The 17,543-nt window shown below is 42.4% G+C and overlaps 2 protein-coding genes across 27 annotated transcripts in view; both read left to right on the top strand.

Annotated features, from left to right (window-relative positions):
- Window positions 1-3,136, top strand: part of LOC110964819 (NACHT, LRR and PYD domains-containing protein 12-like) — a 36,507-nt gene extending 33,371 nt beyond the window's left edge. For all 26 annotated transcript variants that reach the window (XM_051952441.1, XM_051952442.1, XM_051952464.1 and 23 more), the window contains one exon: window positions 2,010-3,136. In XM_051952441.1, coding sequence (XP_051808401.1) covers window positions 2,010-2,440 — 431 coding nt within the window. In that variant the 3' untranslated portion in view covers window positions 2,441-3,136. The remainder of the gene's footprint in view (window positions 1-2,009) is intronic.
- Window positions 3,137-3,259: 123 nt separating this feature from the next.
- Window positions 3,260-9,216, top strand: LOC127535208 (uncharacterized). The gene is made up of 2 exons (XM_051952516.1): window positions 3,260-5,807; window positions 7,620-9,216. The coding sequence occupies exons 1-2, from the start codon at window positions 4,821-4,823 to the stop codon at window positions 8,754-8,756; spliced, it is 2,124 nt and encodes a 707-aa protein (XP_051808476.1). The 5' UTR covers window positions 3,260-4,820; the 3' UTR covers window positions 8,757-9,216.
- Window positions 9,217-17,543: the final 8,327 nt, after the last annotated feature.

Raw genomic sequence — 17,543 nt, 5'->3', positions numbered from 1 at the left:
CCATCTACGTTCCAACCCTCACCTATGGTCATGAGGTTTGGGTAGTGACCGAAAGAACAAGATCGCGGATACAAGCGGCCGAAATGAGCTTCCTCCGTAGGGTGGCTGGACTCAGCCTTAGAGATAGGGTGAGGAGCTCAGACATCCGGAGGGAGCTCGGAGTAGAGCCGCTGCTCCTTCGCATCGAAAGGAGCCAGTTGAGGTGGTTTGGACACCTGATTCGGATGCCTCCAGGGAGACTTCCTCTGAAGGTTTTCCGAGCACGTCCGTCTGGGAGGAGACCCCGGGGCAGACCCAGAACTCGCTGGAGAGATTATATATCTCGTCTGGCCTGGGAACGCCTCGGGATCCCCCAGGAAGAGCTGGAAAGCGTCGCTGGGGGAGGGACGTCTGGAACGACCTGCTTCGCCTGTTGCCCCCGCGACCCGGCCCCGGATAAGCGGAGGAAAATGGATAGATGGATGGAACAAACTTTTGGATGATTGTCATCAAAGATCACTCAAACATTTGGTGAAATCATCAGTAGAACTCACAGCTATGTTTAATAGTGAAAGTAAAATATTTCCTCATGAAGGGAACTCAAAGAATTGGGACTAAACAGCTGTAGCGCTAAGAAAACCACTGATCAGTGAGGATGATCAGAAAAAAAGGCTTCAGTTTGCTGTGGAGCATAAAGATTAGACTCTAGATCAATGGAAGAAGGTCATGTGGTCTGATGAGTCCAGATTTACCCTGTTCCAGAGGAATGGTAACCTGGCAATAGCCAGATTAATAATTGTGTAGTACTTGATAGTACTCCACAATATCAATTTGGGACCGCTCCATGTAAATCCGTTTGGAGGAAAGAGGCACGGATTGGACAATGCAACAGTATGTCCCGCCTCTGACAGGTTTGTTTTTAGCCAATCGCGGGATCTTCACAACGAGCGGAGCCAATTGGTAGATTAAACTCTTAACAAAACCCGTAGGTAAAAAAGCACAAACATCTTTACCATCCAGAAATGCGCAAAGCGCCTCTCGTTGTTCTTCCTTTAAAGAAGCGATAGGAGATTCAGCTAAAACTGACTTAATAGCAGCATCTACACGATCGTTGTCCTCCGTTGCCGTGTTTGTTTTGATCTACTGGCGCTTGGTGTCGTCTTCACACCCGGATATCCCGCCCCACACACGAATACTGCTGCGTGATTGGCCCGAACCAATTTGGTGCTGTACGAACAGTGAAGGCGGGAGCGGAGCAAGATGGTTTCTTGAGAGATTTGTGAACTCTCAAATATCGCGAGAAATCAACTTGCTGGCAAGGTTAGAGGATTGGGGGCACCAGGGTAAGAAGAGAGGCAGATGAAGTGATGCCCTCATCATGGCTAGTGTCTACCAGCCTGTGGGGGTTAAGGTTATGATCTGGGGTTGGTCAGGTTCACCAATGTTATGTTCCCAAAGAATGAGGTCAGCTGATACCTGAAGATGCTGAATGACCAGGTCTTTACGTCAGTGGACGATTTCTTCATGTTCCAAGATGATGATGTCAGGATTCATGGGGTCACACTGAGAATGAGTGGATCAGGGAGCATGAGAGGGATTGTCCTCCACAGAGACCAGACCTCAACCCCACTGAGAACCTTTGGGATGTTCTGGAGAAGACTTTAGTCTCAAATCAATAGAAGATCTTGGTAGAAAATGAATCCATCTCTGGACAGAAATAAATTCTGGGACGTTGCAGAAGCTTATTGAAACGATGCCACAGTGAATGAGTGTCATTCTGAAAGCTGAAGGTCCAATGAAATATTAGAGTGTGACTTTTTTTAGATGAGCAGTGTATGTAGAAGGACACAAACGAGTGTAGAACTAAGATCATGAAGCCAAAGAACATAACTTGTGTTTGATTCTGTGGTAAAAGAAGAACAGAGAACAGGACAGAACACATCTGGATGCTGCAGCAAACCAAAGCACAACAATGATGATTTAGAAATGCTAGTTTGTCATTAAACATGTTTTTACCCGTTTTCTTCCAGATCACAGAAGGGACACAGAGCAGAGTGTCCAACCGCAGAGAGACCAACCACAGAGAGACCAACCACAGAGTGTCCAGCCACAGAGTGTCCAGCCACAGAGTGTCCAACCACAGAGAGACCAACCACAGAGAGACCAACCACAGAGTGTCCAACCACAGAGAGACCAACCACAGGACTGGCTGTTATCAGTTCGGACACGGTTGATTCAGGGATTGTCAGATGTTCCTGTCAACCAACTCCTGGACAGACTCTATGACCAGAATGTTCTCAGCAGTGAAGAGAAGGATGTCATCAGAGCACAGATCGGAGCAGATAAAGCTCGGGAGCTCATCGACCGGGTTCATAGAAAGGGACCTGATGCGGTTTCACTTCTGAGAACTGCTCTTAGTGAGGTCGATCCATTCCTTTTTAACAACCTGAACCTGACGTAAAACAGTAAAAGAACTGAGATGAAAGAGCCGGGTTCAGCTAAAGGTTTCTTCCTGTTAAAGGGTGTTTTTCTTGCCACTGTGTCCTTAGGGCTGCTCTGGGGGTCAGGCATTTGGGTTCTGTAAAGCGTCTTGAGACAACTTGACCTGTAATTGGCGCTACATAAAAAAAATTGTATTGAACTGAATAGATGGTTACCTCCTGTCAGAACTGGCCTGTGGACACTCACATCACCTTTAAATGACAGGCTCTGCTGTTTAAAGACTTTGACTCTGAAACTGATTTAGTCTCTGTAATCCAACTAAACCTGGACGGCTTCTGACATGTTGAGCAGGTTCCACTGAGCAGGTGTGTCTGCAGGAAGTCGGTCTCTGGATTCAGCAAAGATGAAGATGAGGTGGTTCAATCAAAGATGAGACTCAGAGTTTTTGTTTCTGCCACTAGATGGAGACGGATCACTGCTGCATGAGCAGGGCTTAAAGAGTTCCGTTGCCACGACGGAATTCCGTCAGTTGGAAAAATTAAGAAAAAAAATACGTATCATAAGCGCATATTGACTGGGTGCCTCTTTTTCTGGCTTGCGTGCTTTGTCAATGAAGTTGTTTCATTCATTTGGTCTAAAATGTCATATGCGCAAGGTTACAGGCTTTGTTGTTGTTGCACCTCGTCACAATAAATCTATCCTGATAGCAAGAGTACATAGAGACTTTTATTTTGTAGGTGATGTGGGAAGTACATGTACATATTCACATAGGCTTGAATTTACAGCAGAAGAAGAGTTTCTCCGCTGTAAGGAATACATTTATCATTGCGGTTTTGAAGACATGACCTGATTTACACAATCTATAAGAACAATGCAGCGTTAAAAGCACACGGGACAGCAGGAGCTACTTATTCAGGCTAGCTCCAGCCGGGGGGAGGACAACGCGGGAGTCAGAGCGTCTCCTCGGGGTCTGTGACCCAATGCATGGAGGCCGTCCGTTTTCAGGCCCGCTCAAGTTAAAACTCGGACTCCTAGCTAAAGGTTACATCATGTCAAGGGACTCAGAGGGCTTGCCTAGGTGATGCTCAGGTCGGAGAATGTTACTGTGGCCTCAGCACATGATTGGCAGATGGGAGGAGAGATTTGACAAGAAAACACGTTCTTTTTTAGCTAATTTAGCTAACGGCTCAGCTTAAACGACTCAGCAATTACGGACGTGCTTTTTGTGGAGGAAGGTACAGCATTGGGAAACATCGACACAGGAGTTAAAAATAGATGGAGATGGGCATGGCTCAACGAAAAAGGGGAAAATGGCTTGCTTTATTGATCGTGGTGTAAAAAATTAAACAGCCAGGTGCGTGCATGTGTGTAATATGCCATAAAAAAATTCAGTATGGAAGTAATGGTAAAAAAAGTCCTGGCCCGCCACCAGTCAGAACCCACACACAAGGCTGCAGTTCCTTCTCTTGAGCACACCTCATGCCTACCTGGGACCTCGGCGCTTTGAATAAACTTGTAATTTTTGTTATGCTTTTGATGCTTTATACCAACTTATGTCGATTTTAATATCAATGCTGTTTGTTATAAAGGACATTGTTCAAATTTAAATTGAGAAGAACGCACAAAGTTTCACTTAAAAAAATATTTTGAAAGTTTTCAGTCAAATGATTTTTTTTTACTTTAACCCCTGTGCATGAGGCAGGAATGAAAGCCAGAGAAACAACACAAAGACATGAGTGCAGATTCTACACCTCATCCTGACAGAGATTCTGCTCAAATCTTTGTTTTCTTCTCTAAAATCTGTTTTTACATGGACACTGGTGGTGCAGTGACTGTTTTAGAACAGAAATATGCTGTGTTAGGACTTCTTCAGACTGGAGGACTTTTAATCCTACTGTTGTCTTCTATATGGTTTTACCTCTTTAGGGTGAAATAAATATCCAGAAATCTGCAGCTACTTGTTCCAAAAGAACAGAAGCAGCAGCTGTATAGTCACTGCAGACAGTTTACAGCCGTTTACTGTTTCCACACTGAATATGTTGTAGATTGTAGAATTCTAAAGGTCCTTACATGTAGCAATAGGAATTGCTTATGTATTGTTTGTTCCTACCCGGACGCAATTGAGTGACGCACCTGATGAGAAATGTGCCTGCTGAGTTGTGTAGCTGCAGTTAAATAAAAGTTCCCTGTGAGCAAGGGTAATGCTCAACCGTCCAGTTTGTATAGTCAATGTGAGACAGAAAAAGCTGAAACATGGTGGCAGCGGTGCGTTTGGAGCTGTAAATGGACAGTAAGGTACCGTTTTGAATGAAGCTAAAAGAAGCTAACGGACGCTAGCATAGCTGTGCGCCACCGGCATAGCTAATACTGGAGAAAATACGAGCACTACAAGTACAAAAATGGATGGATTAAAACCTCCTCAACAGTGGTGTATGGACTCAGCTAATCTTGCGAAGTCATGGAAGTCTTGGAAGGAAGAATTTATGCTGTATATCGAGTTAGCAATGCCAGATGCAGAGGAAAAGGCGCGAGTAAAACTGTTCTACTACCTCATCGGAGAACGAGGCAGAGAGCTCTGTGGTACGTTAATAGGCTCCGATGCGAGAGTGACTGTTAGCAGTTTAATGGCTAAACTGGATGAACATTGTAATCCCAAAGTAAATGAAACTGTGGAAAGGTACAGATTTTTTGCACACAACCAAGCTCCAGGAGAAGCTATTGACAAATATGTGATGGACTTGAGAACGCTTGCCAGCAGCTGCAATTTTGGAGATTTAAAAGAGTCACTGATAAGAGACAGGATTGTTTGTGGAACATACAGTTCGAGTTGGAGAGAGAGACTACTCAGAGAGGACAATCTGGATCTGGATAAATGTCTAAAGATTTGTAGATCGATGGAGATCTCAGGTGAATACAGCAGAACAATAGAAGGACATGGCGCAGAAGACATACATGCTTTTAAACATTCAACAAGGAAGGCTGAGATCAGTGGAGTATCTTGCAGGTACTGTGGAAAAACCCATGAAAGGCTCAAGCAAAAGTGCCCAGCTTTTGGAAAAAAATGCAGGAAATGCGGCAAAGACAATCATTTTGCAGTGACATGCAGAAGCAAAGCTGGTGGGAAAGAGCACAAGAAAACAGTTCACACAGTAGCAGAGACCGATTCAGAGTCATGTGAGGACATAATGACAGTCACAGCAGTAACATCAACGGCAGCAGAAGTGAACCAAATCAAAGAGAAACAAAACAGCAACACTGAGCAACTATTTGCTGGGATGATGATTAACAGAAACCTTGTGAGCTTCCAGATTGACTGTGGTGCAACCTGTAACGTCATTCCCATCAACCTGCTGAATCCAGATGTGAAGTTGGAGCACACGGACAAGGTACTTGTGATGTACAATAAGTCAAAGCTGTGTTCTCTAGGCAAGTGCAAGGTTAAAATGACAAACCCAAGAAATCAGAAAAAGTACAGAGTTGAGTTTCAAGTTGTTGGAGATGACTGTAAAACACCATTACTAGGCCGCAGAGCTAGTGAAGCAATGAAACTCATTGAGGTCCAATACGACAACATTTATGCAGTAGACAGTATTGTGACAAAGGAGCCAGTGAATACAGACACTTGGCAGGTGGAAGACATAAAGACAGAGTTCCAAGATGTGTTTACAGGCGACGGCTGTCTACAGGGTGCTTATAAACTGGAAATTGACACAACTGTGCAGCCTGTCAAACTACCTAAGCGCAGAGTTCCAGTATCAATGATGAAACCACTCAAGGAAGAACTCACAAGTCTTGTGGACAGACGGATAATAGCACCTGTGGAAAGCAGCACAGAATGGATCAGTGGTATGGTATCAGTACAGAAGCCCAATGGCAGACCGAGGATCTGTATTGACCCAAGACCACTTAACAAAGCCTTAAAGAGAAGCCACTTTCCACTTCCAACAATAGATGACATCCTACCAGACCTGGCAAAAGCAAAAGTTTTCACAGTTTGTGATGTGAAGCATGGCTTCTGGCACGTGAAGCTGGATGAAGATTCGACCTATCTAACAACATTTGCAACTCCGTTTGGTCGTTTTCGGTGGCTGAGAATGCCAATGGGCATCAGTCCAGCCCCAGAGGTTTTTCAGCGTAAGCTAACTCAGGCGCTAGAGAATCTGCCAGGCACCTACATCATTGCAGATGACATTTTGATCACAGGAGAGGGTGACACAAAACAGGATGCCATCAGAGATCATGACAAAAACCTAAGACTTTTTCTAGAGCGGTGCAGAGAGAGAAACATAAAGCTGAATGCCTACAAACTCAGGCTTAGGAAACAGGAAGTCCCGTACATTGGTCATTTGCTCACAGCAGAGGGACTCAAAATTGACCCAGAAAAAGTACGTGCAGTTACTGAAATGCCTGCACCAACAAATGTGAAAGGGGTCCAAAGACTAGTAGGACTAGTAAACTATTTGTCCAAGTTTTACGAGCACCTGTCAGATGATTGTGAGTTACTGAGACAGCTCACACACAGAGAGAATCTGTGGGAATGGACAGATGTGCAGGAACAAGCGTTCAGAAGAATCAAAGACAAGATAACACAAGTCCCAGTGCTGAAATACTACTGCCCAGAACAAGAGTTGACATTACAATGCGATGCAAGTGAAACAGGGCTAGGAGCAGCTCTAACACAAGAAGGAAGACCAGTGGCATATGCAAGTCGTGCGCTGACAATGACAGAAAGAGGCTATGCACAAATTGAAAAAGAATGTCTGGCTATAGTCTTCGGCATGGAAAAGTTTCACCAATACACCTATGGCCGACTTGTCAGAGTCCAGTCAGACCACAAGCCTCTAGAGAACATTGTCAAAAAACCACTGATAAATGCTCCTAAGAGATTGCAACGCATGCTACTGAGATTACAAAAGTATGATCTGAACATCACATATGTTCCTGGACGTGACATGCTACTCGCAGATACTTTAAGTAGGGCTTATCTGCAAAACGCCGACAAAAGTCAGACTGAGTTGGAGACCGAATGTGTCAACATGGTTGATTATGTGCCAATCTCAGCTGAAAGAATGGACAACATTTGCACAGCGACAGAGTCAGACCCCAAACTACAGACTTTGATTAAAACTATCCAACAAGGGTGGCCTAAGGATAAAAAAGATGTACCTGTTGAAATAACAAACTTCTATTCTTTACAGGATGAACTGAGCACCCAAAATGGACTGGTTTTCAGAGGCGAGAGAGTTGTGATCCCAGACTCACTCCAAAAGGACATCACTCAACGGATTCACTCATCTCACCTGGGGACAGAAGGATGCCTCAGGAGGGCAAGAGACTGCGTTTATTGGCATGGTATGAATGACCATATCAAAAAGCATGTTGCTAAATGTGACACGTGTCGATCTGTGGACATAAAACAACAAAAAGAGACACTACAGCCACATGAGATTATCACCAGACCATGGGCTAAAGTCGGAACGGACTTGTTCACGTTTGACAACAAAGACTACTTACTGACTGTGGACTACTACTCCAATTTCTGGGAGGTGGACTACTTGCCAGATACAAAGTCAATCACAGTAATCCGAAAGCTGAAAGCTCACTTTGCGCGTCAAGGGATTCCAGATGTTGTCTTTTCAGACAATGGACCCCAGTACAGTTCAGCAGAATTCTCAAATTTCAGTCACAGATGGGACTTCAAACACAAAACTTCCTCTCCTGGATATCCGCAAAGTAATGGCAAGGCAGAATCCGCTGTCAAAACTGCCAAACGGCTGATGAGGAAAGCAAAAATGGCTGGACAGGACCCGTATCTCGCCATTTTGGATCATCGCAACACTCCTACCCAAGGTTTGGACACGAGCCCTGCACAAAGACTCTTGAGCAGGAGAACAAGGACACTTCTGCCGATCAGAGAGAGCCTACTGGAGCCGAAGGTGATCAACAACAGTTCAGCACTCAGAAGGAATCAACAGAGACAATCAAAGTACTACAACCAAACAGCCAAGGACATGGACTCATTAAAACCAGGTGATGTTGTGCGAGTGCAGCCTTTTGAACCGAACACCTTGTGGAGAAAGGCTACGGTGAACACCTCGCTTGGTAACAGATCCTATGCAGTCGAGCTGGACACAGGCGGTGTTCTCAGACGGAATCGCCGCCATCTGAGGAAAGCTGTGACAATACAACCAGAAATGTCAGAACAACCCCAAACTAAGACCAGGCTTGACCCAGTGTCCCAAAACACTGCTAACCCACAAACTACTACGAGGTCGGGACGTGTGATACAGCGTCCAAGACATTTGAATGACTATGTGTGTACTTCGCTTCAGTGATAAAAAGGGGAGAAGGAGACTGAAGTTTAAGCAGTAAACTTTTGAATAAAATTAGTGAATGTTCATGCTGTTAATGTTCAGGCAAATAAGCTAAAGCTATATTGTGTTTACAATGTTGAGAAAAATATGCAATATTTTGTTTAAAGCTGAAGTAATAGAAAAAAAACGTTGATGCACTCTGAAACTTTATGGTAAAATATTTGGTTTGCACGTTGAGCTAAATAAGTAAGTAATAAGTAAGTATCAGATTTTTGAGGTTTTGAAAGTAAGTTTAAATTTGACAATTTTTGGAAGATATTTACAGAGCATGTTTTCTTTTGAAAAGAAAAGGGATGTAGCAATAGGAATTGCTTATGTATTGTTTGTTCCTACCCGGACGCAATTGAGTGACGCACCTGATGAGAAATGTGCCTGCTGAGTTGTGTAGCTGCAGTTAAATAAAAGTTCCCTGTGAGCAAGGGTAATGCTCAACCGTCCAGTTTGTATAGTCAATGTGAGACAGAACAAGCTGAAACATTACACACCGGGAGCGATGTGAATAAACAATGCGAAATTGCGAAATATTCGGATGCGAGTTTTGACGCACCTGTCCATACATATCAAGCACGATGCGTTTTTGCGACTTTCCGAAGGGGAGGAAGACGTTGCCGTAATGTATTTCCACCTCTTCTTCTGTTTTCCACCTGCCTGGCCGCTCCTCGTCATTTCTCCCTCCTCTCTCTTCTTTCTCACGTACGTGTCCCTCAAATTCCTCCACATCTTCTTCACTTCTTCAACTATAAAGTATGAACAATAATAATATCTACCATATGCCACAGATACTAAAAGCAGAAAACACAACACCGGACGGATTATTTTCAGTTCTGATTAGATGCGTTGCGATGTCTTTCTGTCTTGATATCATGTACTGTGATGTGAGTCGGGGCCAGTACCGGGTAAGCACAACATTAAACTATAATCCATAAACGTAAGGTAACAACCGAGACCTAACTGATGACCGTGATATCAACGCAATTGACAGTGAAAAGTATGTTGTATGCCGGTGAATGGGACGTCGCAACAACACGCAATCTGATTGGTCAGAAGTGGTCACAAAGAATGCTAAACTTTAGAAAAATCGACCATGATCCGAAAAAATAAATGCAGCAAAATCGCTGAGCGAGAAAACGTTGCCGATGTGAACGCGTGTATTGACAGGATACAGGTTCGAAAAAAAATATTGACGTCCGAAAAAAACGCACGTAAAAAACGCACCCGGTGTGTAAGGACCTTAAAGCTGACATTTTAGCAAACACTGCTGATAAAAAGCTGATGGTAAAACACACTTCATCTTTACTTTGAATGGTCTTTAGGAAATGAAATGTTAATAAAATGTTCCCCAGTAGTTCCTTGTAACAGAGACTGCATTCTGTTCTTCTGACTGACTAAAGAGTCTATATTCTGCTCATGTTCAGCTTCACACTGCTGTTTTTGTCTCTACTACAGTAACTTTACATGCTGTAATATTTAAACACATTAAATGTCTGAAACGTTCTGTTTTAGTTCCCTCCCACCTAGAAAGCCCAGTCTGCTCTGATTGGTCGGCTGGTCCCAACAAATCCAGGTAATGTGAGAACTGAAGAGTCCTCTGAGATGAAGGTGAAACATCGACAAGAACCAAGAAGAAACTGAAGCTTTTTGGGTTCCCATGACCTGTTTGACTGAGAATCTACACAGACGTCCTGTTGTGGGTTTTAACTTCAATATCTGAATTCTTCCAGGTCAAACTTTTCTTTCAGGGAAGGAAACTTTTTTCATGACTAACAGACGTGATGAATGTAGAAGAACTTGGTCCACAAACTGGTTTCTGCTGCAGATTGAACTGGTTTCAAAGATTTTCCACAAGTTTGTGAATCATGAAAGAGGAAGAAAGCAGGTGGTCTGATCAAGAAGAATCAGTGTGGATTCTAGAAAATATTCTGAACAGGTCAGTGTTTTTCTCTTTTACCGTGTATGTTAAGAATTAAAACTTTAAGGCCTGATTTAAACAGAAATGTTTCAGAACCAAGTAGTTTGGGTTGTTTTGTGTTTCTTTGGAGCCTTTTTTTGTCTCCGTCTAATTGTTTGCATCTTTTTGTGGTTACTTTTTTAAACTAGTTTTGTGTCTCTTTGTGGTCATGTTGTGTCTCTTTGTGGTCATGTTGTGTCACTTTGTTGTCATGTTGTGTCTCTTTGTGGTCATGTTGTGTCTCTTTGTGGTCATGTTGTGTCTCTTTGTGGTTATTTTCTGTCTCTTTGTGGTTATTTTCTGTCTCTTTGTGGTCATGTTGTGTCTCTTTGTGGTCATGTTGTGTCTCTTTGTGGTTATTTTCTGTCTCTTTGTGGTCATGTTGTGTCTCTTTGTGGTCATGTTGTGTCTCTTTGTGGTCATATTGTGTCACTTTGTGGTCATGTTGTGTCTCTTTGTGGTCATGTTGTGTCTCTTTGTGGTTATTTTCTGTCTCTTTGTGGTCATGTTGTGTCTCTTTGTGGTCATGTTGTGTCTCTTTGTGGTCATGTTGTGTCACTTTGTGGTCATGTTGTGTCTCTTTGTGGTCATGTTGTGTCTCTTTGTGGTCATGTTGTGTCACTTTGTGGTCATGTTGTGTCTCTTTGTGGTCATGTTGTGTCAGTTTGTGGTCATGTTGTGTCTCTTTGTGGTCATGTTGTGTCTCTTTGTGGTCATGTTGTGTCTCTTTGTGGTCATGTTGTGTCTCTTTGTGGTTATTTTCTGTCTCTTTGTGGTCATGTTGTGTCTCTTTGTGGTCATGTTGTGTCTCTTTGTGGTCATGTTGTGTCTCTTTGTGGTCATGTTGTGTCTCTTTGTGGTCATATTGTGTCACTTTGTGGTCATGTTGTGTCTCTGTGGTTATTTTGTGTCTCTTTGTGGTCATGTTGTGTCTCTTTGTGGTCATGTTGTGTCTCTGTGGTTATTTTGTGTCTCTTTGTGGTCATATTGTGTCACTTTGTGGTTATTTTCTGTCTCTTTGTGGTCATGTTGTGTCTCTTTGTGGTTATTTTCTGTCTCTTTGTGGTCATGTTGTGTCTCTTTGTGGTCATGTTGTGTCTCTTTGTGGTCATGTTGTGTCTCTTTGTGGTCATGTTGTGTCTCTGTGGTTATTTTGTGTCTCTTTGTGGTCATGTTGTGTCTCTTTGTGGTCATGTTGTGTCTCTGTGGTTATTTTGTGTCTCTTTGTGGTCATGTTGTGTCTCTTTGTGGTCATGTTGTGTCTCTTTGTGGTCATGTTGTGTCTCTTTGTGGTCATGTTGTGTCTCGTTGTGGTCATGTTGTGTCTCTCTGTGGTCATGTTGTGTCTCTTTGTAGTCATGTTGTGTCTCTTTGTGGTCATGTTGTGTCTCTGTGGTTATTTTGTGTCTCTTTGTGGTCATGTTGTGTCTCTCTGGGGACATGTTGTGTCTCTCTGTGGTCATGTTGTGTCTCTCTGTGGTCATGTTGTGTCTCTTTGTGGTCATGTTGTGTCTCTTTGTGGTCATTTTGTGTCTCTTTGTGGTCATGTTGTGTCTCTTTGTGGTCATTTTGTGTCTCGTTGTGGTCATGTTGTGTCTCTTTGTGGTCATGTTGTGTCTCTCTGTGGTCATGTTGTGTCTCTCTGTGGTCATGTTGTGTCTCTTTGTGGTCATGTTGTGTCTCTTTGTGGTCATGTTGTGTCTCTTTGTGGTCATGTTGTGTCTCTGTGGTTATTTTGTGTCTCTTTGTGGTCATGTTGTGTCTCTTTGTGGTCATGTTGTGTCTCTGTGGTTATTTTGTGTCTCTTTGTGGTCATGTTGTGTCACTTTGTGGTCATGTTGTGTCTCTCTGTGGTCATGTTGTGTCTCTTTGTGGTCATGTTGTGTCTGTTTGTGGTCATGTTGTGTCTCTTTGTGGTCATGTTGTGTCTCTTTGTGGTGATGTTGTGTCTCTGTGGTTATTTTGTGTCTCTTTGTGGTCATGTTGTGTCTCTTTGTGGTCATGTTGTGTCTCTGTGGTTATTTTGTGTCTCTTTGTGGTCATGTTGTGTCTCTTTGTGGTCATGTTGTGTCTCTGTGGTTATTTTGTGTCTCTTTGTGGTCATGTTGTGTCTCTTTGTGGTCATGTTGTGTCTCTTTGTGGTCATGTTGTGTCTCTGTGGTTATTTTGTGTCTCTTTGTGGTCATGTTGTGTCTCTCTGTGGTCATGTTGTGTCTCTTTGTGGTCATGTTGTGTCTCTTTGTGGTCATGTTGTGTCTCGTTGTGGTCATGTTGTGTCTCTCTGTCGTCATGTTGTGTCTCTTTGTGGTCATGTTGTGTCTCTGTGGTTATTTTGTGTCTCTTTGTGGTCATGTTGTGTCTGTTTGTGGTCATGTTGTGTCTCTTTGTGGTCATGTTGTGTCTCTTTGTGGTGATGTTGTGTCTCTGTGGTTATTTTGTGTCTCTTTGTGGTCATGTTGTGTCTCTGTGGTTATTTTGTGTCTCTTTGTGGTCATGTTGTGTCTCTTTGTGGTCATGTTGTGTCTCTTTGTGGTCATGTTGTGTCTCTTTGTGGTCATGTTGTGTCTCTGTGGTTATTTTGTGTCTCTTTGTGGTCATGTTGTGTCTCTTTGTGGTCATGTTGTGTCTCTTTGTGGTCATGTTGTGTCTCTGTGGTTATTTGTGTCTCTTTGTGGTTATTTTGTGTCTCTTTGTGGTCATGTTGTGTCTCTTTGTGGTCATGTTGTGTCTCGTTGTGGTCATGTTGTGTCTCTTTGTGGTTATTTTGTGTCTCTTTGTGGTCATGTTGTGTCTCTTTGTGGTCATGTTGTGTCTCTTTGTGGTCATGTTGTGTCTCTTTGTGGTCATGTTGTGTCTCTTTGTGGTTATTTTGTGTCTCTTTGTGGTCATGTTGTGTCTCTTTGTGGTCATGTTGTGTCTCTTTGTGGTTATTTTGTGTCTCTTTGTGGTTATTTTGTGTCTCTTTGTGGTCATGTTGTGTCTCTTTGTGGTCATGTTGTGTCTCGTTGTGGTCATGTTGTGTCTCTTTGTGGTTATTTTGTGTCTCTTTGTGGTCATGTTGTGTCTCTCTGTGGTCATGTTGTGTCTCTTTGTGGTCATGTTGTGTCTCTTTGTGGTCATGTTGTGTCTCTTTGTGGTCATGTTGTGTCTCTTTGTGGTCATGTTGTGTCTCTCTGTGGTCATGTTGTGTCTCTTTGTGGTCATGTTGTGTCTCTTTGTGGTGATGTTGTGTCTCTGTGGTTATTTTGTGTCTCTTTGTGGTCATGTTGTGTCTCTGTGGTTATTTTGTGTCTCTTTGTGGTCATGTTGTGTCTCTTTGTGGTCATGTTGTGTCTCTCTGTGGTCATGTTGTGTCTCTTTGTGGTCATGTTGTGTCTCTCTGTGGTCATGTTGTGTCTCTTTGTGGTTATTTTGTGTCTCTTTGTGGTCATGTTGTGTCTCTCTGTGGTCATGTTGTGTCTCTTTGTGGTCATGTTGTGTCTCTTTGTGGTCATGTTGTGTCTCTCTGTGGTCATGTTGTGTCTCTTTGTGGTCATGTTGTGTCTCTTTGTGGTGATGTTGTGTCTCTGTGGTTATTTTGTGTCTCTTTGTGGTCATGTTGTGTCTCTGTGGTTATTTTGTGTCTCTTTGTGGTCATGTTGTGTCTCTTTGTGGTGATGTTGTGTCTCTGTGGTTATTTTGTGTCTCGTTGTGGTCATGTTGTGTCTCTCTGTGGTCATGTTGTGTCTCGTTGTGGTCATGTTGTGTCTCTCTGTGGTCATGTTGTGTCTCTCTGTGGTCATGTTGTGTCTCTTTGTGGTCATGTTGTGTAACTGTTGCTCCTCTGTTTTAGTAGCTCAGGTTTTGCTGTCAGACCAGTCCATGTTTTATTTCCAGTCTTCTTCCTAACAGTCATTTTTTACAGTGTATCTCCTGGTCCTGTATTTTTTCATCTGTTCCACGCTGTAAAGAAAACGTTGATGTGTCAGAAAACACCTTGACCTGCTGAAATGTGCTCTCATGATGATATCAGCCAAGTGTGAGTTTAGTTTTTCTGAGTTTGTTTGGTGGTTTCATATAAATTCACTGCCGACATGCTGTGACCTCTGACCTCTTCATCATTCAACCAACACATCAGGACTCTGTGGGATTAAATAGAGGGGAAAAGTCACAAGAGAAAGGGTTTGTCATGTTGTTGATTGACCACTAGATGGCAGCAGTGACTCAGGCACAAATCTCTGTCCGTGCAACCGATCAATAATCAATAAGAATACTGGCACATTATCAACCAGTCAATAATCTGACCCTCATCAGACTGAATGGACTCATTATGAACCAAAACAGTCAAACTGTCAGAATTTTCTGACTTTATCAGACAGTTTAAATGATTTTATTTTGGTAAAGTCACCTCTAGTATCTGATCTGATTGAAAAATAAAAGCCTTTAAATGAGCCATAACTCAGTGTAGTTTGTTCAGATCAACCCAGATGTTGGATCCACGCTGCAGAGGTCTGGAGAGGACGTCTGGAAGAGGATGAAGATCTGAAACATGCTCTCTGTCCTTCACTCAGCCTCCATCTTTGTGCTTCATGTCTGAGCCGTTTTCCTTTGCTCACATCAACACCACTGGTTGAAGATCCGTCCAAGCGTTCACTTCCTGTCCCTGCATCTGGGTCGTATCTTCAGCAGTCTTTACATGGCTCACATCTGCTTCTCCCCTGGAACCACCTCCACTTCTTCAAGGACACAGAGTCGAGTCCAACCCAGTGAGACACATCATCTCTCCAACGGTCCTGGGTTTGCCCCGAGGTCTGGTCCCAGTTGTAGAAGCCTCAAAGCCCTGAACTGGGAGGCATGAAGACCACATCCTCCACAGATCCTGAAGCTCCTCAGCTGGCTCCTTGTAATGTGGAGAAGCAGCCAATCATGACTGACTCAACACTGATCCACAATCATTTTCACAGCAGGAAATGTTGGGATTTTACCTTTCAGCTCGTCAAAATATTTGATTTTAAAATGATTGTGGAGAAAACCAGCAGCGCCCCCTGCAGGTAAAATAACAGCCACTTACAGGATCTAACCCTGATCATTAATGATGTTTAGTGGTGACTGTTAGGAGGGATTCTGCTGAAAGTGGAGGAAAAATGAATCTAGAATATTTGTATTAGACAAAACTAAAAATCTGTTCTTGCAGCGTTTTCCTTCCTGGACATTCAGTCTTTCAGGTGTAACTTTTAAACTTGATGCCTCGCGGTTCATAAATGCTTTAGTTCTAAATGTGTTCATCGCTGTAGTTCATCATACTGGAGGCTCTTTGCCTTCATGTCTAAATGAGTCTGATTCATCTCCATCATTTCTAACCTTCATATTTCAACATGTCAGGTTTCTCTCTATGATCAGTAATGCTGTAGAGTCTGAACCTCAACATTTAAACGGCTTCATTTCATTTGTCAAACCATCGGATTTATCTGCAGGAAAACGTCTGTTTTTATTTGATGTGTTTTATGAATGAGGCTGACTTCATTAATAATCAGCAGAGCTCTCGTGTGTCTGACATGAAAATAAATCTAAATATATTAAAGAATGACAGTAAAGTAAAGCAGACAGCAGAAAACCAAGCCAGCGACCAGCCTCCACACTGTAATTAGATATGAATTAACCAGTTTATGTGGAACAATGAACTGATTTTATCAACACCACAGCTACATGCTGCTATTAACTGAGGTTTGCTGCAGTTTTTTATCTGTAATCATTCATTTTTACTGCATTTTCCACCTGTAATAGTTATCATTTACTGCAATATTTTACCTGTACAATTCATCATTTTCTGCAGTTTTAACTGCAGCATCCACCATTTACTGCAGTGTTTACCTGTAATACCCATTACTGACTGCAGTTTTTCACTTGTAGCATCCATCATTTACTGCACTAATTTACTACAATGTTCATCCTTTTCTGCAGGACATCACATGTAGTATTTATCATTTTCTGCAGTATTCCACCTGTAATATTTATCATTTACTGCAGTATTCCACCTGTAATATTTATCATTTACTGCAGTATTCCACCTGTAATATTTATCATTTACTGCAGTATTCCACCTGTAATATGAATCATTTTCTGCAGTATTTTACCTGTACCATTCATCTTTCAGTGCAGTATTTATGTGTACTTTCCATCATGTATTGTAGTTTTTTAGCTGCAGTGTTCAACATTTACTGCAGTATTTTACCTGTAGTATTGATCTTCTACTGCATTGTTCCACCTGTACTAGTCATCATTTACTGCAGGATTTTACCTGCAATATCTGTCATTTCCTGCACTTTTCTACTTGTCATACTCCTCAGTACTGCAGTATTTACCTTTAATGTTTACCATTTACTTTAGTATTTACCTGTAGCATTCAGTGCAGTTTTTACCTGTAGTTTCCATCATTTTCTGCAGTATTTTAGCTGCAATATTCGTCATTTACAGCAGCATTCACCCTGTAATATTGGTCATTTACAGCAGTGCTGTGCCTCCTAATATTTATCATTTACTTCAGTTTTCTCCCTTAATATTTATCATTTCCTGTTGCATTGGCCATTTGCTGCAGCATTTCACCGGTAATATTGATCATTTTCTGCAGTAAATCATGTAATATTTGTGATTTACTGCAGTATTCTCCTGTCGTCATTTACTGCTGTATTTTTACCTGTAATATTGATCGTTTATGGGATATATTTTCACAGTGAAACTTCTGATGTTCACATTTTTGGGAATTTTTTGAACATTTTTTGGTGGAGAAAAAAAATGTTTAAAATGTTTCTTATGAACATTCA

Source organism: Acanthochromis polyacanthus, chromosome 8 (assembly GCF_021347895.1).
Source record: "Acanthochromis polyacanthus isolate Apoly-LR-REF ecotype Palm Island chromosome 8, KAUST_Apoly_ChrSc, whole genome shotgun sequence".
NCBI lineage: Eukaryota > Metazoa > Chordata > Actinopteri > Pomacentridae > Acanthochromis > Acanthochromis polyacanthus.
The sequence above is the reverse complement of the archived record's forward strand: the minus strand, read 5'-3'. Positions and strand labels throughout refer to the sequence as shown.